Here is a 27,998-nt window from a genome sequence, read left to right as displayed (position 1 = left end):
CAGCCTGTTATAGATTGAATATAATTTGATTTATGTAATATAAAATGTATTTACATGCACTTAAATTAATTATATTAATTTAAATAAAATGTTTGTGTTCATACTATTTTCTATGCACAAAATAATACTTTTAAAAATAAAAATCTACATATGCAATTATAACTTTGCTGACTTTTAGAGTTTTTATTTCTCTTTTTCATATATATATATATATATATATATATACACACATATATATATAAAATATAAATATATATATATATATATATATATATATATATATATATATATATATATATATATATATGCAATGTTGGTTAAGTTACTCAAAAAAGTAAATAATTACTAGCTACTAATTACATCTTCAACAGTGTTAGATGTTAGATTACTGTACAATGTAAAAAAAATGATTTTCATGATTTCGTATCACAACATTCTTTCTTTTGTCAAATTAACTTAGATAATTAATGTGGTTCAGATAACATAATATTTTGAGTTTATGTTGATTAAACCAATCGTCATTGTATTAACTAAAATTTTTAATTTCAATGAACTCAAATTTTTAAGGCAATCAGGTAACTTACTTTTTTAAGTTAGACCAACAATTCTTTTTTTACACTAATTACTCTCTTTAAGAAGTATACAATACAAGGATAGACATGAAACTGTTCTTTTAATTCTTTCAAATAAATAATAAAAAAATTGCATAAATTATTTTTAAACTGGCCAAAGTATTTAAAGGGAGAAGTTTACATTAAATCGTATACTTTAACATACATCAGATGTTAAATTTTGATATTGTTTTATATAGAATTGTTCTCTATTTATTGCAATCAGAAGTGACTGTAAATCTCTTACTTTACTTTTTCAAGGGAAAAGTAATTAAATAAGCCTACAGCAATTAATTACTTAGTAATGAGTTACACCTAACACTGTATATATGTACCAAAATTCAAACTCTTGCAAGTCTTGCAAGATTTACATCTCTCGTTTTTCAGGCCCAACAGTATGTATAGAATAAATGCAATTGTTTAATATAAATGCATTGTAATTTAACTGAAATATTTGTCTTCTGTGAATATAATAACCATTCATTTGTGCACCCATGTGCTAATCATGCCAGACTCTGGTGTTGAGCTGTTTTGTTCAGTGGACCGTCATCACGGCGTACTTCTCACCTGTGCATGCACGTGTTAACAGCAGCGGATGCGTGTTCTGCTGCTGCTATCCCAGCATTAATACCGTACTGCTGTCCCCCTCCCTTCCTTCCGCTGTCAACTTATCCCTCTTCCCTACCTTGCGCTTTTTATCCCGCGAGCGGCTCCTTTTCTTCGCCTTCTCCTCCTCTTTCTCCTTCCTCTCTTGTTCGGCGAGAGCCTCTAAATCCTTATTCTTGCGCAGATGTTTGGCGGCTTGTGCCATAGTGCCGTGAACAGCGGGCGAGCGCTGTGACGGGCTGAGATGGCTCTGTAGCTCCGGTGATGGATGCTGGTGTGGATATGATCTCTGTTCCTCTCATGCAGTCCTGCAGCACTGGAGTGAGCGTGTGTGTCCCGTCTCCCTCTCTTCTCTGTCTCTCTCCTCCGCTGCAGCACTAGTTAGTCAGGCAGACAGACCTGAGAGGGCTTCATTGAGAGGGATACTGCTGCAGCACTGCGCACCTCTCTCTCTCTTTCTCTCTCTCTCTCTATCGCCAGTATTCTCTTGAGTCTTTTTACGTCGATCTCTCACTCTCCTCACGCCACTCCTCTTGTGGAATTCATCCTGCACACTTTTCCCCTCATATGCACCTTCTTTTGTTGTATTCTTTCTGCTTGGTGTCCTATCTGAGGCAAATGACAAAAAAATATTATGATAAACACAGAGACGGAAGCTTTTGGTGGGCTCTGGGACCTTCATAAATCAATTCTGACAGCAGAAAACCCATATGGCATTACCAGTGACACTGAACACTCTAGTGGGTTCGGAATGGACTTTTACAGTTGAACCGAATACTTCAATCTAACATAATTTACAAGTTTATTTCATACACTCTAGAGTAAAGGTAGGGAGTTGCAGCAATGCTATAGATAGAAGAACCATTTTTGGTTCCCCAAAGAACCTTTCGGTGAACAGAGAACCATTTTTTCACCATGTGAAGATCATTTTAATCATCTAAAGGAGCTTTTCCAGTATAAAGAACCTTTTGTGCAATGGAAAGTTTCTATGGATGTTAATGTTTCTTCATGGAACCATCAATGCTAATAAAGGACCTTTGTTTTTAAGAGTGAACCATTATATTATGTAACTATAAATTTAATATATTTTGTAAATAAAATTGTGACATATGGACAATTAACTTGATATGTGCCTGGTCAGAGCTTCCCCAGCTGATTCTGGTTCCTTCCAAGGTTTCTTCTTCATCTACTTAAAGGGCACCTATTATGCCCCTTTTCACAAGATGTAATATAAGTATCTGGTGTCTCCAGAATGTGTCTGTGAAGTTTCAGCTCAAAATACCCCACAGATCATTTATTATAGCTTGTCAAATTTACCCCTATTTGGGTGTGAGCAAAAACACGGCATGTTTGTGTGTGTCCCTTTAAATGCAAATGAGCTGCTGCTCCCGGCCCCCTTTCCAGAAGAGGGCGGAGCTTTAACAGCTCAACAACAACAAAGCTGGAGAATCTCACGCAGCCAAACTGAGGATTGTCAGTAACGGTGTTCAGCCTTACATTGTTCAAAGTGGAGTCGACACTGATGGAGAGACTCAGGAAGAACTTACAACTTTTAGAATGAAACTGGACGTTTCTGAATGGTTAGTGGATAAATGTGTTGGCCTTTGCAAATAAACAGCGTTTTAATGACTTGTCTTTACAGAAAACGTACACAGTTTTTCAAGAAAATCACCTTTTACACTGTTCTTCTTAAGTATAAAGTTTAAAATAGACGACAGACATCTGTTCTCTAAGACAACAATAGCTTTAGCCGCATTTGTTGTGGAACCGGCTATCAGGCACATCGACTGAAATGGCGATTTGCTCAAAAATCATAAAAAATAAACAGTGTGACACTTACTACTTCTGGAGGAGACAATCATGAACAGTTTGTACAGATCCATCCTTGAGTACTAACTTTTTAGCAAAGCCTGCCTTATATTGCCCCTCGTTCACAAAGCAGTCTGGAGTGAAATGATTTGCGCAGACATAAATGAATTTAGGTAGATTTTGGGGCGCATTACATTACCCCCAAGGTAATGCAGGACTGTCAGTCAGCAGCTGTGGGCGGGGCCTGAGCAGTGTGACGTCACACTGCTCAAAGAATCAAAACAGCATGTCTAACTTGACTGCTTTGGTTTAATGGGGATTAAAAAAAAGGAGTGGGTAGATTTTTATCATTGTAGGGTGGTTGTGTTCACACACTGCCAACACACATTTATGTCCAAACACCATGTAAAAGAGGATTTTGCATAATAGGTGCCCTTTAAATATCTTTTCTTGCCAGTCTCCACAGTTTCTTTTAGTGGCACTATTTTCTGTAAAGTTGTTCTGAAACAAGAATATTGTGAAAAATAAAGCTGACCTGACATGATTGTAGACATTGAAGCCGTTGTATGCTCTGTGCACCACAGTCTCTTAAAATAAAAGCATGTTTAAAACGCTCATCAAAGATCGCTCCCTCATTCCTCAGCCCCCCCCCCCCTCCCTTTATCCAATAATGCAGCGAGGAGAAACCATGTGGACATAGATACAGGATTTGTGTATGTGTGCGCAGACACGGACATTTTGTACAGAAATGGAACAAAACCGTGCAGGACCTGGACACAGAGCTGTAAGCCAGTGGAAAGGTTTCCTTTGGGATAGTCGTGCGGGGGGAGGGAGCTTCTTTTGTTTTTCGCTTTCAGACAGCATCTGCAGTGTGTATCCTGGAAAGCCTGCACCTGTTCTTTCTTTTCTCTCTCCCATAAAATTGCTCTACATCTCTCTCCAGTCCTACTGCAATATTGCTGATGCAAGCAAAAACAGACTTTAATGACTCACACACCCCCTTCCAAATGTTCCAAGCTCTTAAATGTGAAGGAATTTGAAAACAATGTAAGCAAAACCAAATTTCAGGAGGTGAACATGATTTCACCAAGTACAACATGTTCCTGGATCGACATCTTTGTTGATCCTGGAACAACATTACAATCAACCAGTCAGATTTGAGGGACAAGTTTATAGTTTATGTCAAATTTAGGTTTACAGGCAGGGTTAGGTGTTTCTACCAATGCTATTTATCTATTATTTCTTTCTGATTTTAGGGATAAGTTATGTTTAGGGCAGGACCATAACCAGCATAGACATTGAGGGGGACAAGTCCCCCCAATAATTAGAAATGGCTAAATTGTCCCCCCAATATTGATATTTTTGATATTCCAATATGCACAGCTCTGTTTGTTGTTAGGATGACAAAAAAAGTTTTGAAAGGTAAATTTTTAGGCTGGTTGCCCCAGCGGTCTAACAGCGCTCATCAATGTCAGAATGAGTGAGCTGGCCAATCAAATAAAAGAAGGCGGGGCTTACTGTTCACAGTAGATGAGTGTGAATTCCAATGCGCCGCTTTCATTTTAGCAGTGTAAGAGAATGTGGCGAATAATGAGCTAAACATTTAAACGTGCCCTAGAATTAAATATTGAATTGACCTTGGCATAGTTGAATAACAAGAGTTCAGTACATGGAAAAGACATACACTAAGTTTCAAACTCCATTGTTTCCTCCTTCTTATATAAATCTCATTTGTTTAAAAGACCTTCGAAGAACAGGTGAATCTCAACATAACACCGACTGTTACGTAACAGTCGGGATCATAAAATATGTACGCCCCCAATATTTGCATATGCCAGCCCATGATCGAGGCATTACACAAGGGCAGAACGTCTGGATGTGCACAGCTGAATCATTAGACTAGGTAAGCAAGCAAGAACAATAGCGAAAAATGGCAGATGGAGCAATAATAACTGACACGATCCATGATATCATGAAATTTTTAGTGATATTTGTAAATTGTCTTCTAAATGTTTCATTAGCATGTTGCTAATATACTGTTAAATGTGGTTTAAGTTACCATCGTTTCTTACTGTATTCACGGAGACAAGAACCGTCGCTATTTTCATTTTTAAACACTTGCAGTCTGTATAATGCACAAACACAAATTCATTCTTTATAAATCTCTCCAACAGTGTAGCATTAGCCGTTAGCCACGGAGCACTATCAAACTCATTCAGAATCAAATGTAAACATCCAAATAAATACCATACTTACGCGATTAGACATGTTGCATGACGAACACTTTGTAAAGATCCATTTTGAGGGTTATATTAGCTGTGTGAACTGTGTTTATGCTGTTCAAGGCAGTCGCGAGCTCCGGGGGGGGGGGGGAGCACGAGAATTAAAGGGGCCGCAACCTATATATCGGTGCATAGTTAATGATGCCCCAAAATAGGCAGTTGAATAAAAAAATGAATAAAAAATGATGAGACAAGAAATGTTTTGCATTTCTGACATATTAGACATACAAATTACCCCCCCCCCCCCCCCCCCCCCCCCCCCCCCCCCAAGTAAATTACTTGTCTACTCCTTCTTGATTTTTGTCATGCACAGTTTTGTAAATACAGGTAATTGATATTTACATGACCTATATAGTGACATGCTGATCTTCTAAAACCATTTTAAAAGGGGTCCTTGATTATGATTTCATTTTTTTAACTTTAGTTAGTGTGTAATGTTGCTGTGTGAGCATAAACAACATCTGCAAAGTTATGAGATGCAAAGGGAGATATTTTCTTTTAAAGAATTCGCTTTTTAAGGACTACAACAAACAGCTGGTATGGACTACAGCAAACTTCTTCTAAAAATTACATAAACCCCGCCCCCGAGAACACACAACAAAGGGGGTGAGGCCATGTCGGGCTGCTTTAGAGAAGAGGAAGAGTTGTTGTTGACATGCCGTCATTTTACACCGGACTGCTTCAGAAACGAGGATCAATTCAACGCTGGATTTGCACAAAAGATTAATATGACGGCACATGCTAGTCGATGAGTTGAATCAACTCCACAGCAACTACATAAATTTATCCACTAACCATTCAGAAATGTCCTAAAAGTTGTAACTTCTTCCTGAGTCTCTCCATCAGTGTCGACTCCGGTTTGAACAATGTAAGGCTGAACACCGTTACTGACAATCCTCATTTTGGCTGCGTGAGATTCTCCAGCTTTGCTGTTGTTGAGCTGTTAAAGCTCTGCCCTCTTCTGGAAAGGGGGCGGGGAGCAGCAGCTCATTTGCATTTAAAGGGACACACACAAAAATGGCATGTTTTTGCTCACATCCAAATAGGGGCAAATTTGACAAGCTATAATAAATGATCTGTGGGGTATTTTGAGCTGAAACTTCACAGAGACATTCTGGGGACACCAGAGACTTATATTATATCTTGTGAAAAGGGGCATAATAGGTCCTCTTTAAACAGCAGTTTGCTCATTCTTTTATAATTATGATGCACAAAGCTCTTATGACCTCATATAAACTGAGACACAAAATGTAATATTTGTGTTTTTTAAAAAAAACAATTTGTCACTTTAAGATTATGAAAGTGGTGAAAATGGTGAAAGTCTAACCTAAAATTGAATATTTAGTGTAATTTACTGCTCACCCCTGTGGCTATATCAATATCTAAATTGTACACCTAACAATTATTATATAATATTATATTTATATAAAATATAAATTTTACTGTTTTGCTAACTTGGTAGGCTATTTGATTTTTAACATTGTCACCGCCTGGCTTTGCTGCTACCGAGTCTACATTTTAGTTTTGACTTCACAGGCTTCTTTTCTCCCTTGCAGTGATGGGATAGCAGTAACATACAGAGACGCGTGAACTTGAATGGACTTTGGAAGCAAACTCTGCCCAAAGCACCACCATGCTTTTGCTGTCATTACTGAATGCTTTGGATGTCAAGAGTTGTTTGGGACTTCTTCTCGTATCGTTGCTAATTTTTGATTTTTGGAAGCGTAAGAATGCGCCAAACTTTCCACCAGGACCATGGGGTTTTCCGTTTCTTGGCAACGTTTTCATGGATTTCGACTGTCGCGCGATGGATCAGGCCAGTATCAGTCTTATTTCTTTCACACACGTTAAAGAATAGCTGATAAAGACGCTTTCTGAAGCCTTACTTGCTGATATTATACTCGTAATGTATGTCAGTATAAGCAGGGACTGGCGCAATCTGACCGTGGGAACAGAGACAATAAAGCTTTTGCCAGACACTGTTTATTTGACACGTTCAGAGCACTCGCAGTTCTAGTTGCGCTGAAAACAATCGTGACGTGTGAATGGCGAAAACACTGTTTCTTTGAGTTAGTTTGTTGGGGTGAAGTGTTTCTAAAGTCATCATACACTCGCCTAACCACTAAAGCGCTTTACACACGTTGTTTTGTGCAGTATTAGCAAAACGATTCCCTTGACAGTATAGGCCTAGACAATTTCACCATCTGAATTTCTGAAATATCATACAAAGAGCCAATTTTTGTAATAGAAGAACCGCAAGCTGGCAATGAACCTGTAACTCCTTGGACGTTATTGCTATTAATTCATTTTAGAGTTGAAGGAATTGACCCTCGTGATTGTATTCACATCAAATCAGAAACTGTACTTGCAGATGAAATAATACACCTATACATATATGGATGAAATAAAAGGCAGCTTAAAAGAGTAGTAACATGACTGTTTCTTAACACTTAAACTTTCACTTTGTAATCATCATGTCAATCAAAAGTTTTACTTTACATTTAAAATCATGTCTTAATCTTTAAACTGTAGTGTGTTAATCAATATTACATTTAAAGTTCATGCATTAATATGCACAGTATTAAATTACAATACAAATGTGTAATTACATAAGTATTTAAACTCATGACACGTTTTGTTGGAATCAATTATTTGATTGTGGATCTCATTGCATGCAGTTTACTGAGACTAGAAGAAATATGCAAAATCAAAACACAAGAACATAAAACATAAAAGTTCACTTAAAACCAGATTCTATATTTGGGTTGTTCATGTTAGGTGACATGGCATTTTCACTGTCACAGAAGATAAAAATGAATATAATTAGTATTGTCATCATTTAAAATGCAATGGTTAAACATTTCTTTGTCTAACATGGAACTGTTGATATAAAAACTAATAATTTTTGAAGCAAATCTCAAAATTGTCCTATAGTGTGACTGTCTCAAGCATGGTTCAATAAATTACAACTTTTATAAATTAAAATAAAAAGAAAAGCATGCAAATGTTGATAAATACCTCAGGCATAATTTTACAAGTGTCTATTTTAGTTAATGAAAGTCTTTTTTTTTTCATCCATATATTTCTAAAAGCTGAGGAACTTGATACAATTTGTCACTGAAAACCACATCCTCCGGTGTGACACCATATCCTGATTTTAAATCGGGCAATTCCACTGACAAGTTTCATTAGTTGAAGGACCCCATTCAAGATCATGTTAATGAAGCCCCCTGTGAGTTACAAAAATCTTTTTGTAGATTTTTTGTCTCAGAATTTTTTTTTTTTCTCCAAAAGTTGTGTTTTACAAAAAGTTTTTCACTGCTTATTTCACTGCAACTAACCATTATGCAAAGGGATAATGATAACTAAACGAGACAGGTGTAGGGAAATCAAAAACATGGAAAAACAGGAAGTGATTCAACAGGAAATGAACAGAGACAGTACAGGACAAAATAATGTCAAATTAAGAGTCCATGGAAATTAAAATAACAAATAAAGATTCTACCAAAAATGCACTCTAAAGTTCAGTTAATTCCATTTAAATAAATTTAAACTATATATATTTTAATTTAATTTGTTTATCATACAGGTGGCTGCAAAATTTGGCAACATTTTCAGCCTCAGAGTGGGTTATGACAAGATTGTGCTGGTATCTGGATATGAATGGGTAAAGGAGGTTTTGGTGACACAAGGAGAAAACTTTCTGGACCGGGCCATGTCTCCTCTTTTTAAAGAAGTATTTCAAGGAAATGGTGAGTGTTTCTTGTGTCAGAATTATAGATTAGAAGCACAACCAGTTTACCTGAATCTAAACATCTAAACCTAGTCACTCCACTCTCAGGTTTTTCAAAGGTCTTCAGATCCAGTGAATTATGAGGCTACAAGTCAATTAGCTGGCAAATTGTTTAGAATAAATACATTTTTTTATGAATTTTTCAGGCATTTCTTTGAACAGTGGATACAAGTGGAGGAAGCAGCGGCATTTTACTGCTTTTCACCTAAAGGCCTTTGCTGAAGGCAAAAATGCTTTGGAGCTTCACATTCAACAAGAATGCATCTTTCTGTGTCAAACCTTTGAGAAAGAACAAGGTGTGGTGCTATATGTACCCCTGTTTCTAATACTGTTTTAAAATTATTTTGGAATTTTGGCATGAAATTATATTCAATTGCGTCAATGATGAATGCAAATAAGATTTGAGAGATTTGAGACATTATCTATTCTTTGCTTATAATATAACAATATCATCACTTGACAGGATGCCCTTTCAATCCTCATGACACTCTGAACAATGCTGCTGCTAATGTAATTGGATGTTTTGTATTTGGGAAATGTTTTGACTACAACTTCACTGACTTCCAGAACCTACTTCTAAATTCAGACTCCATGTTCATAGAAAATATTCCACAAATCCAGGTACTTTTTCACTGTTCCTTCTGTGAAATGTGGTTTCGTTTTAACAAATACACTTATTTGAGCTATTCATAAATTATTAAACATGCTTACTAGTTTTTAGTTTGAATTAGATTATGTGAAATAATAACTAATTTTCTGTTTTAATATATTTTTAGTTTTATAATGCATTTCCTGGTCTTGCTGAACGTTTCTATGGATCACATAAGACTATCCAATCAAACTACACAAAGCTAACAGCCTTCATTAAGAAACAAATTGAGAAACATAAGAAGGATTGGGATCCTTTTGATCATCGTGATTTCATAGATGCCTACATTGAAGAGATAGATAAGGTAAGATAATGAAGACTTTTCACTTTCACTAGCAAGCATTATAACTTCATTTTTTTTTTTCACTTAAAGTCAACATTAAATGGTGCTCACAACCCATTTTAGGGGTTGAAAAATTAGAGAAAGGAAAGTCACTGTAAAGGTAAAATAAAGTTATATGTTATTTCAAAGTTATATAGGTTATATTTTTGCGGTCGTTCTCAATTCACCGCCTCAACCCAGCAAGCGGAGGAGAAAGATGTTTCCTCTCGCTTCCCAAATCCCAAATGCTTCTAAAGTCCGGTGGTCCCGGAGGACCCGACTCTGTTGGTCTAAAGTCCGGTGGTCCTGGAGGACCTGACTCTGGTGGTCTAATGTCCGGTGGTCCTGGAGGACCTGGCTCTGGTGGTCTCAAGTCTGGTGGTCCTGGAGGACCTGGCTCTGGTGGTCCCAAATCCACTGGTCTTTAAGGACCAGACTCCGATGGTCCCAGAGCTCCTAAGTCAAGTCCCATGGTCCTGGAGGACCCGAATCTGGTGGTCCCAGAGCTCCTAAGTCTCATGGTTCCGGAGGACCAGACTCCGGTGTTCTCAAGTCCGGTGGTCCCAAATCCACTAGTCCAAGACGACCTGACTCTGATGGTCCCAGAGCTCCTAAGTCTTGTGGTCCCGGAGGACCCGACTCCGGTGGTCTCAAGTCCAGTGGTCCTGGAGAACCCGTCTTCAGTGGTCTCAAGTCCAGTGGTCCTGGAGAACCCGACTCTGGTGATCCTAAATCCACTGGTCCAAGAGGACCCGACTCTGATGGTCCCAGAGCTCCTAAGTCAAGTCTCTTAGTCCTGGAGGACCCGAATCTGGTGGTCTCAAGTCCAGTGGTCCAAGAGGACCCGACTTCAGTGGTGCCAGAGCTCCTAAGTCCGGTGGTCCTGGAGGACCCGATTCCGGTGGTCTCAAGTCCGGTGGTCCTGGAGGACCCGACTCTGGTGTTCTCAAGTCCGGTGGTCCTGGAGGACCCCAACTCTGGTGATCCCAAATCCACTGGTCCAAGAGGACCCAACTCCAGTGGTCCCAGAGCTCCTGAGTCCGGTGGTCCCAGATTACCCGTCTCCAGTGGCCTCAAATTCAGTGGTCTTGGAGGACCTGAGTCTGGTGGTCCCAAATCTACTATCCCAAGAGGACCCGACTCCAATGGTCCCAGAGCTCCTAAGTCTTGCGGTCACAGAGGACCTGACTCCAGTGGTCTCTAGTCAGGTGGTCCTGGAGGACCCGACTCTGGTGATCCCAAATCCACTGGTCCAAGAGGACCCGACTCCAGTGGTCCCAGAGCTCCTAAGTCCAGTGGTCCCGGATTACCCGTCTCCAGTGGTCTCAAGTCCAGTGGTCCTAGAGGACCTGACTCATGGTCCCAAATCCACTGGTTCAAGAGGACCCGACTCCAGTGGTCCCAGAGCTCCTAAGTCTGGTTGTCCTAGAGGACTCGTCTCCAGTGGTCTCAAGTTCAGTGGTCCTGGAGGACCTGAGTCTGGTGGTCTCAAATCCAGTGGACTTGGAGGACCCGTCTTCAGTGGTCCCAAGTCCAGTAGTCCCTGTTCATCAAACCGTACCAGAGCGGCCCGCTCTCCCAGTCACAGCCAAGGGGGCCATCCTTTCCCTCTATACCACTGTGGACTATACCAACAGAACTGTGTTTGCTCCAGTCCTGCCACTACCTGCCTAAACTGTGTTTCCCCCCACAGGGTAGTTTTGGTTTGTGTTTTTGTTTGTTTTTGGCATCTAAATAAAGCCCATCATCATTGCCTGAGTCCTTGCCTCTTCCCTTCACCCGAACTTGACAATTTTGCCTCTTTTTTGCCAAAAAAATGTTGTCAGTGTTTTGTTCTTCCCTCATATTTAAAAGAATATAAATTATTTTCCTCAAATTTTGATGGTTTAATCAAACTTGTAGGGTCATTAAAAACAAATATCCCCTCTGGACATCACTTTCGGCCACTATTGTATGCTTTGATAGAATTCTTGGTACTGAATTTTAAATCTGGTCCAGTGTTATCTGAATCATGGCTTTGTTTTAGAGAAGGAAGGATACAGAGGCTGCTTTCACTGTGGATAATCTTGCCTGTATCACTGTGGACCTGTTTATGGCTGGGACACAGACCATGACTGACACCCTACGATGGGCTTTACTTCTAATGATCAAGTACCCCAAAGTCCAAAGTAAGTGATCTTGAAAACATCTATTGGTAACACTTTATTTTACAGTGTCCGTTACAGATGTTACATGTAGTTACTGTAGTAATGACTATAAATTATGCATAATTGCATGCAACTAACCCTAAACCAAAACCTTAACCTAACTCTACAGTAAGTACATGTAGTTAATTATTATTATGCAGTAGTTAAATATATAATTACACTGTAACACGGACACCTTAGAATAAAGTGTAACCTTTCTATTATGTGAAATCACCATATAAATGTATATTAATAGATGACGTGAATTCAAGTAATCACAATATATTGTCTGTGGTTGTTAACATACAGTAATCAGTGTATGCAGCTGTATGATTGTTGTAATTCTTCATAGAGAAAGTTCAAGATGAGATCGACTGCGTAATCGGGAAGTCGCGGCAGCCATGTTTGGTAGACCGAGCCACTATGCCTTACACAGACGCAGTTATTCATGAAACTCAGAGAGTGAGCAACATCTTACCTCTGATTGCTCCCCGTCTGACAAGTCGAGACTCTGTGCTGGCTGGATACTTCATTCCTAAAGTACTTCTGCTCTAGTCTTGTACTGTTGTTGTAATGAAATTTGGTATGGTTGCACTACTTGGATTGTTTTGTCCTTTGGATTAATTGCCTTTGCTTATATTCGTTGCTTTGGGCAATTTGTAAATTGCATTGGGAACATACTGCATCCTTGAACACGGTTTGTACGGAAGAGTGTTCAGATGTTCTTAATGAGCCTGATTAAATTAAATTGAATTAAATTAAGTGATCTGTAGTTTGAAATCCTCAATATGTTAATGCTGCTTGTGAAAAAGAAGTTTGCTTAATTGTATTGAATGTTTGTAGTGTATTTCAAATCCTAAAAGTACATTTTTAAAGAACTGTACTTTGATATTAATGAAATAATAGGCCACTTAAATGTGCTTTAATGTTTCTTAAAACACTTTTAAAAAGTCTAACTCTAGGTGTGCTCAAAATTTTAAATGTTTTACATTTTAAATCATGTTTTAGTAATCTTTTGTAACATTTTAAAGAAGTACACCTGTGTGACGACTAACATACTAAAGTACATATAAAGTAATTTATTATAATTTTAACTGTAGTCTTATATTACATTTAAAGTTAACATATTTTAAATGTAGTAAATTACAACATCATTACAAATGTGTAATTACAAATTATTTTTGAAATGCATAGAATTTTCAATAGAAATTACATTAAAGTATATTTTAGTTTACCATAATTTACCACACTTTAACTATTCCACACACATTAGAAATAATTATGAAATTACATACAAAGATGTACTTAAGTGGGTCAAAAAAGCACTCTAAAGTTCAGTTTACTGCATCTAATATAAATTCAACTTATAATACCTTTTAATTTTCAATGCAATTAAAGTGTCCAAAAATACTTTAAGTTTGCACTAAAGTATATTCTTCTAAAGTATATTTTTCCATAATAAATACCTTTTTTAAAAGCATGTCAAAGTGTACTTTTTCACATGGGACTGTATTTATAAATATGAAAGTTTGGCTGTTATTATATGTAATTATATGAGTATTTTTCTCGGTTTCCTTTCACACAAGGGCACAATGGTCATCTGTAATCTCTCCTCTGTGCTGAAGGATTCATCACAATGGGAAAAACCAGATCAGTTCTATCCTGAGCACTTCCTAAATGACCAAATGAATTTCAGGAAACGGGAAGCATTTTATCCATTTTCGGCAGGTAGTCTTTTGCTGAATTTCACTCACACTTACAAGTGATGTTTAAAGTAAGATGATGTGTGCATACGTGTATCCTGCCTTTAAATTTCTCCAGGGAAAAGGTCATGTCTCGGAGAGCAGCTGGCACGGAATACACTGTTCCTGTTCTTCACGTCCCTCCTCCAAAGGTTCTCATTCTCACCTCCTGACGGACTAGAACCTTGCCTCGAGGCCCAGGAAAAGGGCAAGACGTGCCCTAAACCCTTCCAGATGTGTGTGTCATTACGCTGATAGGAATCACAGCCGGACCTATACTAACTGAGTTCTATTAATAGATTGATTTTATGCTAATTCATGCAGTAAAATGCAGTCAACATGCAGTGTTTATATTAGATAATATATCGATGCATTAGAGCAAATTTGATTCTGTTCATAGATTGATTTGATGCAAATGGCTTGTACATTTCTGTATTAAACAACAATGTATAAGGACTAATGTCAATACTGTGATCATTTATTTAAAATGCTTGGAATGCAAAATGCTAATTACAATGCAAATGTGAATATGATGATATACATTTTAGCAATTGATGTAAGATCCAGTTTATTCCCCAGAAATTAAAATGTGAACAAAAAAGCATTTGTGATCAAGCGTTTCATCTTCTAACATTAATACTGGTGGAAGAAAAATGGCTTGACTTATTCAGACTCGACATTTTCCTGCATTATTTTTTAATTATTATTATTATTATTTATTTATTTAAGAGAAAAGGGAATATCATTCTTGGGAGTAGATGACATGAATAATTAGCATTATAAACATCTGTCAAGGTACATTATCACCACCAGACGGCAGTAGAGACTCTTAAAAAACACACAAACTCTCTCATCTCTCTCTATTTACCTTTTTAGCAGCATCAGTGAGGTAAGTTTCTTCAAATAATGCGGATTCGTTGAGTTCAAGAAAGGCCAGAGTCATTGCAGTCGCTCCTTAAAGCACCGCTTATTGAAGCAAGAAGAGTTCTGGCCAAAAGTGCTTGGATCTGTGGGATAAAATGGACACAAGAATGTTTTGTTGCGAAATTAGGCACAAGCTTGGAGATATCCGTTTTTGTGCTCGAGCATTATTCTACAGAAGAGATGTTTCAGTGTGTTTGTTGTGCTGAGGATCATGTATTAGCCCGTGGGCTGAACTTTGGCAGGGGTTCGGGTCCATTGGTTTCCTTTACTGCGCGAGCTTTTCACACGCATAGAACCGTGGATTCATTTACTTTGGAAAAGTGTTATGCATTTATTAGTTAGTATATTTTAACAGGTAAATGTGCCATGCCGTTTGTGGAGTTCATCGCGGGATGGATTTCAGGTAAACTAATTCTTAACTTTGTCTTCATTTGCTTTGACTTTGAATCTGCTCGATTGACTAAAAAGTTCCAAACAACATGTTAGTATCATGATATTCTTTACATAGTTTCTTACTCCATACCTTGAATTAAAATGCTAGCCTATATATCAAAATACCATACATCTCTTTACTGTGATACTCTATTATAAATGATTCACAGTTTCAGATTGCAAACTGGTAAATGATTCACAAAGGGTTAATCATATGTGGTGTTAGGTGCTGTTGGTTTATTTGTTGGACACCCTTTGGACACAGTAAAGGTGAGTTTCCTTGTCAGCAGGTGTGATTTTGTGCTTTTCAATCACTGACACAGCTGATTAGTACATAATATCTTTGTTTTGGTCATAGGTGCGCTTGCAGACCCAGTCTGTGTATAGAGGGATATTTGATTGTGTGGTCAAAACATACACACATGAAGGAGTAAGTCTTCAAACACTACATTGTGCAATAAGGAAATCAATTCATATATATATATATAGGCGCTGTAGTGATGGTAGGGTTAGGATTGGGATTGGGATTAGGAGTAGGTCGGATTAGCTCAATACAGCACCTACTAGGGTCACAGAATTCGGCACAACAATGTTCATTGTTATTACTCAGCATTTGTAATAATTCTGTACAAAAATGTAAATGCTTCTTTATGCTACATAGGGATAAACTCTTAGGCTGATACACCAATCAGGCATAACATTATGACCACCTTCCTAATATTGTGTTGGTCCCTCTTTTGCTGCCAAAACAGCCCTGACCCGTCGAGGCATGGACTCCTCTAGACCCCTGAAGGTGTGCTGTGGTATCTGACACCAAGATGTTAGCAGCAGATCCTTTAAGTCCTGTAAGTTGCAAGGTGGTCACCATGAGTCACCTTCTTCCATTGCTCCGTGGTCCAGTTCTGATGTTCACGTGTCCACTGTTGGCTCTTTCGGTGGTGGACAGGGGTCAGCATGGGCACCCTGACTGGTCTGCAGCTATGCAGCTCCATACGCAACAAACTGTGATGCACTGTGTATTCTGACACCTTTCTATCAGAACCAGCATTAACATCTAGAGCAATTTGAGCTACAGCAGCTCGTCTGTTGGATCGGACCACACGGACCAGCCTTCGCTCCCCACCTTGGCCGCCCATGACCCTGTCGCCGGTTCTCCACTGTTCCTTCCTTGGAGCACTTTTGATAGATACTGACCACTGCAGACCGGGAACACCCCACAAGAGCTGCAGTTTTGGAGATGCTCTGATCCAGTCGTCTAGCCATCACAATTTGGTCCTTGTCAAACTCTCAAATCCTTACGCTTGCCCATTTTCCTGCTTCTAACACATCAACTTTGAGGACAAAATGTTCCCTTGCTGCTTAATATATCCACCCACTAACAGGTGCCGTGATGAAGAGATCATCAGTGTTATTCACTTCACCTGTCAGTGCTCATAATGTTATGCCTGATCGGTGTATGTTGTGGCAAGAATTTATCAGTTAATTTATCATGTTATATTTACATATTTACCGCAAGACAAAATAAGTTACACCAATCATTGTATTCAAAAAGTTTGCATCCCTTTGGTTTCAAATATAGTGTCTATTGGCCATTGTGTTCACACGCTCAACAGATATGTCTGTGATTGGCTACAATGATCAACGCTTCAAAAACATGTTGTAAATAGACATCTTTGACGCTCTTTAACTCGATTTTCATTATGAAGAACCGACATTGAGTCTTAAAGGGTTAGTTCACCCAAAAATGAAAATTCTGTTATTAATTATTCACGCTCATACTTCAGAACACAAATGAAGATCTTTTTGATGAAATCTGAGAGCTTTCAGTCCTTTATGCTGCTTTATGCTGCATGCACTACCGCTCAAAAATTTGGGGTTAGTAAGATTTTTTGTTGTTGAAATGAATATTTTTATTCAGTAAGGATGCATTAAATTGATCAAAAGTGACAGTAAAGGCATTTATAATGTTACAACTGTTTTCAGCATTGATAATAATCAGAAATGTTTCTTGAGCAGCAAATCAGCATATTATACTGATTTCTGAAGGTTCATGTGACACCAAAAACTGATGATGCTGAAAATTACATTTGAAAATTACGGAAGAGGATTAGGGCCAAGCAATAATAAAAAAATAAAAACATCTCAAGATTAAAGTTGTTAAATTTCGAGAAAAAACTCGTTAAATTTCGAGAAAAAAGTTGAGATAAAATGTTGAGAATAAACTTGTTAAATTACGAGAAAAATGCCATTAAATTTTGAGGAAAAAGTCGAGATAAAATGTTGAGAATAAACTCGTTAAATTACGAGAAAAAACTCGTTAAATTTCGAGAAAAAAGTCGAGATAAATTGTTGAGAATAAACTTGTTAAATTACGAGAAAAAAGTCGTAAAATTACGAGAAAAAAGTCGTTAAATTTCGAGAAAAAAGTCGAGATAAAATGTTGAGAATAAACTCGTTAAATTACGAGAAAAAACTCGTTAAATTTCGAGAAAAAAGTGTAGATAAATTGTTGAGAATAAACTCGTTAAATTACGAGAAAAAAGTCGTTAAATTTCGAGAAAAAAGTAGATAAATTGTTGAGAATAAACTCGTTAAATTACGAGAAAAAAAACGTTAAATTTCGAGGAAAAAAGTCGAGATAAAATGTTGAGAATAAACTCGTTAAATTACGAGAAAAAACTCGTTAAATTTCGAGAAAAAAGTGTAGATAAATTGTTGAGAATAAACTCGTTAAATTACGAGAAAAAACTCGTTAAATTTCGAGAAAAAAGTCGAGATAAATTGTTGAGAATAAAGTCATTAAATTACGAGAAAAAAAAGCGTTAAATTTCGAGAAAAAAGTCGAGATAAAATGTTGAGAATAAACTCGTTAAATTACGAGAAAAAAGTCGTTAAATTTCGAGAAAAAAGTCGAGATAAAATGTTGAGAGTAAACTCGTTAAATTATGGGAAAAAACTTGTTAAATTTCGAGAAAAAAGTTGAGATAAATTGTTGAGAATAAACTCGTTAAATAACGAGAAAAAAAAACGTTAAATTTTGAGAAAAAAGTCAAGATAAAATGTTGAGAATAATGTCCTTAAATTATGAGAAAAAAGTCGTTAAATTTCGAGAAAAAAAAACGTTAAATTTTGAGAAAAGTCGAGATAAAATGTTGAGAATAAAGTCCTTAAATTACGAGAAAAAAGTTGTTAAATTTTGAGAAAAAAGTCGAGATAAAATGTTGAGAATAAACTCGTTAAATTACGAGAAAAAAAAAACGTTAAATTTTGAGAAAAAAGTCGAGATAAAATGTTGAGAATAAACTTGTTAAATTTCGAGAAAAAAGTCGAGATAAAATGTTGAGAATAAACTCGTTAAATTACGAGAAAAAACTCGTTAAATTTCGAGAAAAAAGTCGAGATAAATTGTTGAGAATAAACTTGTTAAATTTCGAGAAAAAAGTCGTAAAATTACGAGAAAAAAGTCGTTAAATTTCGTGAAAAAAGTCGAGATAAAATGTTGAGAATAAACTTGTTAAATTACGAGAAAAAACTCGTTAAATTTCGAGAAAAAAGTGTAGATAAATTGTTGAGAATAAACTCGTTAAATTACGAGAAAAAACTCGTTAAATTTCGAGAAAAAAGTCGAGATAAATTGTTGAGAATAAACTTGTTAAATTTCGAGAAAAAAGTCGAGATAAAATGTTGAGAATAAACTCGTTAAATTACGAGAAAAAACTCGTTAAATTTCGAGAAAAAAGTCGAGATAAATTGTTGAGAATAAACTTGTTAAATTACGAGAAAAAAGTCGTAAAATTACGAGAAAAAAGTCGTTAAATTTCGAGAAAAAAGTCGAGATAAAATGTTGAGAATAAACTCGTTAAATTACGAGAAAAAAATCGTTACATTTCGAGAAAAAAGTGTAGATAAATTGTTGAGAATAAACTCGTTAAATTACGAGAAAAAAAACGTTAAATTTCGAGGAAAAAAGTCGAGATAAAATGTTGAGAATAAACTCGTTAAATTACGAGAAAAAACTTGTTAAATTTCGAGAAAAAAGTCGAGATAAATTGTTGAGAATAAACTCGTTAAATTACGAGAAAAAACTCGTTAAATTTCGAGAAAAAAGTCGAGATAAATTGTTGAGAATAAAGTCATTAAATTACGAGAAAAAAAAGCGTTAAATTTCGAGAAAAAAGTCGAGATAAAATGTTGAGAATAAACTCGTTAAATTACGAGAAAAAAGTCGTTAAATTTCGAGAAAAAAGTCGAGATAAAATGTTGAGAGTAAACTCGTTAAATTATGGGAAAAAACTTGTTAAATTTCGAGAAAAAAGTTGAGATAAATTGTTGAGAATAAACTCGTTAAATAACGAGAAAAAAAAACGTTAAATTTTGAGAAAAAAGTCAAGATAAAATGTTGAGAATAATGTCCTTAAATTATGAGAAAAAAGTCGTTAAATTTCGAGAAAAAAAAACGTTAAATTTTGAGAAAAGTCGAGATAAAATGTTGAGAATAAAGTCCTTAAATTACGAGAAAAAAGTTGTTAAATTTTGAGAAAAAAGTCGAGATAAAATGTTGAGAATAAACTCGTTAAATTACGAGAAAAAAGTCGTTAAATTTAGAGAAAAAAGTCGAGATTAAATGTTGAGAATAAACTTGTTAAATTACGAGAAAAAACTCGTTAAATTTTGAGAAAAAAGTCGAGATAAAATGTTGAGAATAAACTTGTTAAATTACGAGAAAAAAGTCGAGATAAAATGTTGAGAATAAAGTCATTAAATTATGAGAAAAAAGTCGTTAAATTACGAGAACAAATTCGTTAAATTACGAATTTGTTCTCATAATTTAACTACTTTTTTCTTGTAATTTAATGACTTTATTCTCATAATTTAATGACTTTATTCTAAACATTTTATCTCGACTTTTTTCTCGAAATTTAATGACATTTTTCTCATAATTTAACAAATTTGTTCTTGTAATTTAACAACTTTTTTCTCGAAATTTAATGACATTTTTCTCATAATTTAACAAATTTGTTCTTGTAATTTAACGTTTTTTTCTCATAATTTAATGAGTTTAATCTCAACATTTTATCTCGACTTTTTTCTTGAAATTTAACAAGTTTTTTCTCGTAATTTAATGAGTTTATTCTCAACATTTTATTTCGACTTTTTTCTCGAAATTTAACAACTTTAATCTTGAGATGGTTTTATTTTTTTATTATTGCTTGGCCCTAATCCTCTTCCATAGAAAATACATTCAAATAGAAGACGTTATTTAAAACTGATACGATGTTTCACAATGTTGACTAAATAAATGCAGCCTTGTGCATGAGAGATATAAAAAAATAGTAATGGTTGTGTATGGATAACAAAAAGTTAATCACTTTAATGACAGATCTTCTTTTTGCTTTATTCACCAGTTCCATGGATTTTTTAAGGGCATGTCATTTCCTGTCCTCTCTGTTGCCCTTAGCAACGCTGTGGTCTTTGGTTCCTACAGTAATGCTCTGGATTACCTTGACCAGTCTCACCGCAGCAGCTCTGACCACAGCAAGCACTCGCCACTCACAGCTGTCTTCACGGCCGGGTGCTTCTCAGGTCTAACACAGGCACGTCTGAGGATCAGTCCAGCAAAACTCCAAAAGAGCACTTTTCATGTCACTAATTTGTGCTGTTTTGATCCTCTCTGACAGTTGTTTGTTACAGCTCCGATAGACCTGGTCAAAGTGCGTCTGCAGAGCCAGACGACAGGGAATAAATACAGAGGCCCCACACATTGTGTAGCTGTGATCTTAAGAGAGGACGGGGTCAAAGGGCTGTTCAGAGGAATGGGGGCTCTCGCCCTACGAGACGTGCCGTGTTATGGACTTTACTTCCTGCCGTACGAGTTCACCTGCAGGATGCTGACTGAGAAAGGGAAGCGGCCAGGTGAATGAAGAAATAAATATTCATACATTAACGTTTATATTAATGGCTGTGTATTACATTTATTTTTATTTAGTATATGTATATTATACATTATTATGTTATATTTGTAAGTTTACATTTAAGGTATATAAAGTACCGAATTTAAATTTATGGTATATTAATATGCATACAGTATATTATCATATTTTTTATAGTAATGGCTGTAGTATATATTAATAGTATATGTATATTATAATATATATTAGTATATTTGTAAGTTTGTATTTATGGCTTTGTTACAAATAAGTGTGTTATATATTATATATGCATGTATAAATATGTATAAAATATACAAATTATTAAATTTTTTAAATTTTGAGTAAGTTTAATAAAATATTAATTTATGTTTACGATATATTAATATACATATAACACTGTATGTAATATAATTAATGTTAGTATATTTGGAAGATGATATGGTATATTAATGAAATAGTATAAAATAATGTAAGTTTACATTTATTGTATTTATGGTATATTAATATACATACAGTATAGTATATTAATATTTATATTAATGGCTGTATGTTCTAAATATTGCATAGTATGTGAATATTATAATATACTAGTATATTTGTAAGTTTGTATTTATGGTTTATATATATATATAATGTAGAAATTATTCAAATGTTTTACATTTTGAGAAATTATTATAAATTTATTAAATATTAATAAATTTAATCCAATATTAATTTGTTTATGATATTAATATACATGTAATATAATTTGTTAGTATATTTGTAGATTAAGTATATGATATATTAATGAAATAGTATAAAATAATTTAAGTTTACATTTATGAAGTATTGTATAAAATATTTATGGTATATTAATATACATATAGTATAATATTCTCATTTGTTTTATTAATGGCTTTATGTTCTATATATTATATAGTATATTATATATTAGTATATTCGTAAGTTTGTATTTGACTTTATATTAAATAAAATAATTTGTTTAAGGTATATTAATATACATATAATATATGTAATAATGTAATATTATAATTTTTGTTAATATATTTGTACGTTTATATGTACAAAAAAATTTAATAAAATATATTACTATAAAATATTTTATATATAAAAAATATACATATTTACATTTACATTTACATTTATTCATTTGGCAGACGCTTTTATCCAAAGCGACTTACAAGTGAGGAATACAACAAGCGAGTCGTCATGACGAGGCAAATAGACAAGAAGTGCTCATAATACAAGTTATAGGCAGTGCTCAGATTATCCTAAAATACAATAGAGAGGGATTAGAGGAAGTGAAAGGATAGGAATAAGAAGGTTTTTTTTTTTTTTTTTTTTTTTTTTTTTTTTTAAGATGAGGTTAAGTGCTCACGAAAGAGATGGGTTTTCAGCTGTCTTTTGAATATTGCCAGGGATTCCGCATTCCGGATGGAGGCAGGAAGATCATTCCACCAGCAAGGAACAGTGAACGAGAACGTTCTGGAGAGTGATTTTGTGCCTCTCTGTGATGGTACCACAAGCCTTCGCTCCTTTAATGAGCGTAGGTTTCTGGTAGGAGTGTAGACTCGTAAGAGTGAGTGGAAGTAGGAGGGTGCTGAGCCTGTGGCAGATCTGTAAGCAAGCGTCAACGCCTTGAATTTGATGCGAACAGCAAGTGGTAGCCAGTGAAGAGAGATGAAGAGAGGCGTGACGTGGGCTCTTTTGGGCTCGTTGAAGACGAGACGTGCTGCTGCGTTCTGAATCATTTGTAGAGGCTTGATTGTGCATGATGGCAGTCCAGCCAGAAGAGCATTGCAGTAATCAAGCCTAGAAATGACCAGGGCCTGGACCAGAAGTTGTGTTGCATGTTCTGTTAGAAAGGGCCTGATTTTCCTGATGTTGTATAGTGCAAATCTGCATGACCGAGCTGTCTTTGCAATGTGGTCTTTGAAGGAGAGTTGGTCATCAAGGATTACTCCAAGATTTCTGGCCGAATTTGACGGGGTAATTGAGGATGTACCTAGCTGGATGCTGAAATCGTGATTTAGAGTCGGATTGGCAGGGAAGACGAGAAGCTCAGTCTTAGCCAGGTTGAGCTGTAGATGATGTTCTTTCATCCATGCCGAGATGCCCGCCAGACAGCTTGAGATTCGTGCAGCTACTGTGGGATCATCTGGTTGGAATGAAAGGAAGAGTTGTGTGTCATCAGCATAGCAATGGTAGGAGAAACCATGTGCCTGAATGATGGGACCAAGTGATGTAGTGTAAATGGAGAAGAGGAGGGGTCCAAGAACTGAACCCTGAGGAACACCCGTGGTCAGTTGATGAGCTTTGGATACCTCCCCTCTCCAGGCAACCCTGAAAGACCTTCCTGTGAGATAGGATTCAAACCAGAGAAGCGGAGTACCTGTGATGCCCAGTGATGAGAGGGTGGACAGGAGGATCTGATGATTCACCGTGTCAAAGGCAGCAGATAGATCGAGCAGAATGAGAACTGATGATTTGGAATCAGCCTTTGCAATCCGCAGGGATTCAGTGACCGACAGCAGTGCAGTCTCAGTCGAGTGGCCACTCTTGAAACCAGATTGATTGACATCCAATTGGTTGCTCTGTGAGAGGAAAGATGACACCTGGTTGAAAACAACTCGTTCAAGTGTTTTTCCTATGAATGGTAGGAGAGAAACAGGTCTGTAGCTGTCTACAAGAGACGTGTTTAATGTGGGTTTCTTAAGCAGTGGGGTTACCCGAGCCTGCTTATTTATATTCATGGATTATTGATATACATATAGTATATTATATTTGTAAGTTTATTCTGTTCTGTGATTTGTGATGACTGGTTGGAATGGCAAATTGGCTAAGTTATTAAACTGCCATTGTTTTCATAGTGATAAATTGAGTAATAATATTATCATGTGCCCTTTAGGTAACGACGCTGTGCTGGTGGCCGGTGGTGTTGCTGGTGTGGTCACATGGGCCTGCGCCACACCTATGGACGTGGTCAAGGCTCGACTGCAGATGTCTGGAGGCGGCGGGCGAGTGTACAGCGGTCTGCTGCACTGCATTACTGTGAGTGTGCGTGAAGAGGGCGTGAGAGTGTTCTTCAAAGGCCTCCTTCTGAACAGCGTGAGAGCGTTTCCTGTCAACGCTGTGACCTTCCTCAGCTTTGAGATGCTAATGAGAGCCATGACTGACTCCTCCCAGGACTGAGCGCTGCAGGGATATGATGTGTTTTTGTAGGCCATTTCTTTTTTAGCACTCCTGGTTGCATCGTCCTGAAGTCGATGGGTTTTACCAGCCTCAATGCTTTAATAATTGTCTTACCAACTATTCTAACACAAACTTTCAGGGGAAAAAGCTTAATGGTGGTGATGTTGAAGTCATGTGACTGTGGTGTAGTTCATCATTTATAGCCTACGTTTAGCTTTTTACTTCTGGCGATTGTAATTAGGTTTCAGAACTAATTTATGAAGATTATCATGATGAACAAAGCATGCAAGGATCATAAACGTTTTTACAGAGTCACAGAGTTTATTTTCTGCAATAATCCAAAACCCATGGGAAGAATCCTATTTGTCGAGGGAACCAGATACAAAAATACATCATCACTGCAGCGCTCGATAGTGCCTTTGCATAAGCTGTTGACATCATAATGGTGCTGATTTTGATTTATCCCAGTGACTTGAATGTTTTGATACGGTTCACGATTCATTCAGTGACTCTTTCTGAAGGTTACCTCATTATACTAGAAGCTAACAACCAGTCAGTGTCTTATTATTATTAGTTACATTTATTTAGCAATTTTTTGCTCAGTGAAATTTTCCTGGCAAAATCCAGTAATTTCAATAGGAATCTGTGTGAACGGGAAACCAACAGAAAGCTGCTTGGTTTGAGAGTGATTTCTGTGTGAGCTCGTACATCTCTACCTTATATTTTCAATAGACAATGAACCTTTTTTGCTCACGAAATTTCGCTGAAGTCAATGAGTGGATATATGGATAAGGAGGCCAATTAAGCATAGCTGCCAAAAGGCAAATTTGAAACCACAAATTTGTATTTGTATTATGTGCTGGTTAGCATATTTTGTGTTAACATTAACTAGTGTGCTAAAATTGCTTATTAAACCTGTCATGAATGTGTTAATCTGGTAAAACCTGCAACGTTTGTACATTCATGGATACCAGGAAGAGATGTGAAAGAACTATTTGCAAAGGACCCAAACGTCACCACTGGGAAATATTTAGATAAAACATAACTAGAGGTTTATTGATCCAGAACAGCAATAGTCCTAAAATGATTAAAACAGCTTTACTGCTAAATTATAAACAATTAATTTTTTTAAAAGGGATCTATAATGCCGGTTTTACATGATGTAATACAATGCTGTGTTCCAGGCAGGTTTTTGAGCCCGTAAGTCACAACTTCAAACCACAACTCACGACTTTGTAGCGTTCCAGGCAAGTCACACCAAACTGCCTGAGTGTAAACAAACCAGCATGGCTGGTTATGGGTTGCCTGGAACGCGGTATAAGTCTCTGGTGTCTCCAGAATGTGTCTGTGAAGTTTCAGCTCAAAATCCCCCACAGATCATTTATTATAGCTTGTCAAATTTGCCCCTATTTGGGTGTGAGCAAAAACACGCCGTTTTTGTGTGTGTCCCTTTAAATGCAAATGAGCTGCTGCTCCCGCCCCCTTTCCAGAAGAGGGCGGAGCTTTAACAGCTCAACAACAACAAAGCTGGAGAATCGTCAGTAACTGTTCAGTTTTACATTGTTCAAACCGGAGTCGACACTGATGGAGAGACTCGGGAAGAAGTTACAAAAATGTATAAAATATAAATTTATGTAGTTGCTGTGGAGTTGATCAACTCATCCACTAGCATGTGCCGTCATGTTCATCTTTTGTGCAAATCCAGCGTTGAATTGACCCTCGTTTGTGAAGCAGTACGGCGTACAATGACGGCATGTCAACAACACTCTACTACAACAACTCTTCCTCTTCTCTAAAGCAGCCCAACATGACCCCGCCCCCTTTGTTGTGTGTTCTCAGGGGCGGGGTTTATGTAAATATTAGGGTTAGTGATGTCACCAACCCGGGAAGAAGCTCATTGTAGTCCCTACCACCTGTTTGTTGTAGTCCTTAAACAGAGAATTCTTTAAAAATATCTCATTTGCATTGAACTTTGAGTGTTGTAACTTTGCAGATGTTGTTTATGATCAAACAGCAACATTACACACTAACTAAAGGTTAAAAAAAAATGTGAAATCATAATCAACTATCCCTTAAACAAAAATACAAGCTGCACATTTTTTGCTGTTATACCCCTCTAAATACAATGCCCTGGACTTATTTGTCTCTGACTTTTTCCAAGTACTACTTTTTCGGTTTCATTTCCTGTCAGACGCCCGATTTTACTGAGTAACACTTGCAATATCTTGTATAAGTCTGCTCAATAAAAAAAAAGCCTCTATTAAAAAAAATATAACTCAGTGTAAAGATGTGGAATAAATGCAGTGTTCTGTAGACTTGCATTGTAAAGCGTATTCTTACTTGACCATCTGTTTTTACAAAGAAAAGTATTTAACAATATTTTAAGCAGAAACTGGAACATTTCTTAATTTAATAAAACTTCATGAAGCAGCTGCCTGTTTATTGTTACTAAGTTACTACGGGAGCTGGTTTCAACCACAGCAAGATAACAAATATGATTCTTCAAGTGATCATAATGAGATATTAAGTGATTATCAAGTGAGGAAATATATCATCATTATAAGATGCTCTCTCATTTATACTCATTAGGAGAGATTCTCATAATTACATATTCCATTAATAATAGCTTGAGTCATTACGCAGGTTCATCAATACATTTCCAAATTTTACAAGATGAGTAATCACAATGTCATTTTATTTTATTATTACTTTAATATATATTTATTATATTATGCATGAATGAGTGCATGAGTGTACCATTTGATAAATTCCATGTTTTACATGCTTTACATAAACTGCTGTATAAATCAGACATTTTGCCATGTGGTCTAAGGTCTCACAGAGTCTACTTTGTTTTTCGTGCCAGAAATATCACGAGTGCTTGGATTACATCAGAAATAGAACGGGTCATCAGTTTACTGTCCGGCGTCGCGCCACATCCAGTGTAGACAGCATCGCTGATAATAATGAGTTCTGTTGTCTTTTGTTTTTGATTTTGTTGTGTGTGTGTGTGTGTGTGTGTGTGTGTGTGTGTGTGCACCATATTTGAATGGCAAGCCATTGACTGTAGTTAAAGGTGCTAAAGAGGATGTTTTGTTTTATACATTTTTGCAATATTACTTGAAACTGTCTTTACTAACTGATAAAAGACTATTTATTAGGTGCACTGAAAGGAATAATATTAATATACATCATCTGTGCACAAGGTAGGGCCTTAAAAACATCAGCCAATCGTTTACGCGATCATCGCGTAAACGATTGGCCCTCTGGCTTGTCAATCACTGCCGTGACGTTCCTTGTGAGAGACGAGCGCGGCTGCACGCTCCAGTAACTTTCCACACTCCACAGGCGCCGCATGCAATGTTTTTGTCAGGAGACAGGAGTAACAACTGCAGATCATGAGTTACCTGCGGTGAGTCCGACATAATGAATCCACTAACACGACACAGCGAATGCCGGTGGTAAACACTCGTGTTCCAATCATAGACTGTAAAAAAATACATGCACGAGTTTTAGGAGG

The 27,998-nt window shown here is 36.5% G+C and overlaps 3 protein-coding genes across 20 annotated transcripts in view; 2 read left to right on the top strand and 1 right to left on the bottom strand.

The window, feature by feature from the left end:
- ank1a (ankyrin 1, erythrocytic a) overlaps positions 1-1,705 on the bottom strand; it is a 158,825-nt gene extending 157,120 nt beyond the window's left edge. For 2 of the 15 annotated variants that reach the window (XM_048189795.1, XM_048189803.1), the window contains exon 1: positions 1,297-1,678. In XM_048189795.1, coding sequence (XP_048045752.1) covers positions 1,297-1,422 — 126 coding nt within the window. In that variant the 5' untranslated portion in view covers positions 1,423-1,678. Of the gene's footprint in view, positions 1-1,296 lie in introns of all 15 variants that reach the window. The other 13 variants (XM_048189798.1, XM_048189800.1, XM_048189809.1 and 10 more) reach the window with 12 other exon arrangements.
- Positions 1,706-6,847: 5,142 nt separating this feature from the next.
- LOC125267815 (cytochrome P450 2J2-like) lies at positions 6,848-14,456 on the top strand. The gene is made up of 9 exons (XM_048189794.1): positions 6,848-7,124; positions 8,898-9,060; positions 9,248-9,397; positions 9,565-9,722; positions 9,878-10,054; positions 12,099-12,240; positions 12,611-12,798; positions 13,845-13,986; positions 14,080-14,456. Exons 1-9 carry the CDS (start codon positions 6,942-6,944, stop codon positions 14,253-14,255), a joined length of 1,479 nt encoding a protein of 492 aa, XP_048045751.1. The 5' UTR covers positions 6,848-6,941; the 3' UTR covers positions 14,256-14,456.
- A 365-nt stretch (positions 14,457-14,821) lies between these two features.
- LOC125267813 (solute carrier family 25 member 45) lies at positions 14,822-25,914 on the top strand. 4 transcript variants are annotated; one of them, XM_048189790.1, is made up of 7 exons: positions 14,822-14,889; positions 15,280-15,327; positions 15,583-15,626; positions 15,715-15,786; positions 20,762-20,950; positions 21,035-21,269; positions 24,195-25,914. In XM_048189790.1, exons 2-7 carry the CDS (start codon positions 15,291-15,293, stop codon positions 24,476-24,478), a joined length of 861 nt encoding a protein of 286 aa, XP_048045747.1. In that variant the 5' UTR covers positions 14,822-14,889; positions 15,280-15,290; the 3' UTR covers positions 24,479-25,914. The 4 variants fall into 4 exon arrangements, with proteins under 4 accessions (XP_048045747.1, XP_048045749.1, XP_048045750.1 ...); XM_048189792.1 differs by lacking the exon at positions 15,715-15,786; XM_048189793.1 differs by lacking the exon at positions 15,583-15,626 and having other exon boundaries at positions 14,829-15,327; positions 20,842-20,950.
- The last annotated feature ends 2,084 nt before the right edge of the window (positions 25,915-27,998 follow it).

The sequence above is a fragment of the Megalobrama amblycephala genome, linkage group LG4 (assembly GCF_018812025.1).
Source record: "Megalobrama amblycephala isolate DHTTF-2021 linkage group LG4, ASM1881202v1, whole genome shotgun sequence".
NCBI lineage: Eukaryota > Metazoa > Chordata > Actinopteri > Cypriniformes > Xenocyprididae > Megalobrama > Megalobrama amblycephala.
Note: the sequence above shows the minus strand (reverse complement) of the source record. Positions and strands in the feature narration are given on the sequence as shown.

Excerpts from the sequence above, each read along its gene's own strand:
- LOC125267815 (XM_048189794.1), top strand. The coding sequence starts at position 6,942 with ATGCTTTTGCTGTCATTACTGAATGCTTTGGATGTCAAGAGTTGTTTG. Across the intron at positions 10,055-12,098 it reads ACATTGAAGAGATAGATAAG|AGAAGGAAGGATACAGAGGC; the intron begins GTAAGATAATGA and ends GCTTTGTTTTAG. Across the intron at positions 13,987-14,079 it reads ATTTTATCCATTTTCGGCAG|GGAAAAGGTCATGTCTCGGA; the intron begins GTAGTCTTTTGC and ends AAATTTCTCCAG.
- LOC125267813 (XM_048189790.1), top strand. The coding sequence starts at position 15,291 with ATGCCGTTTGTGGAGTTCATCGCGGGATGGATTTCAG. Across the intron at positions 15,328-15,582 it reads CATCGCGGGATGGATTTCAG|GTGCTGTTGGTTTATTTGTT; the intron begins GTAAACTAATTC and ends ATGTGGTGTTAG. Across the intron at positions 15,787-20,761 it reads AAACATACACACATGAAGGA|TTCCATGGATTTTTTAAGGG; the intron begins GTAAGTCTTCAA and ends TTTATTCACCAG.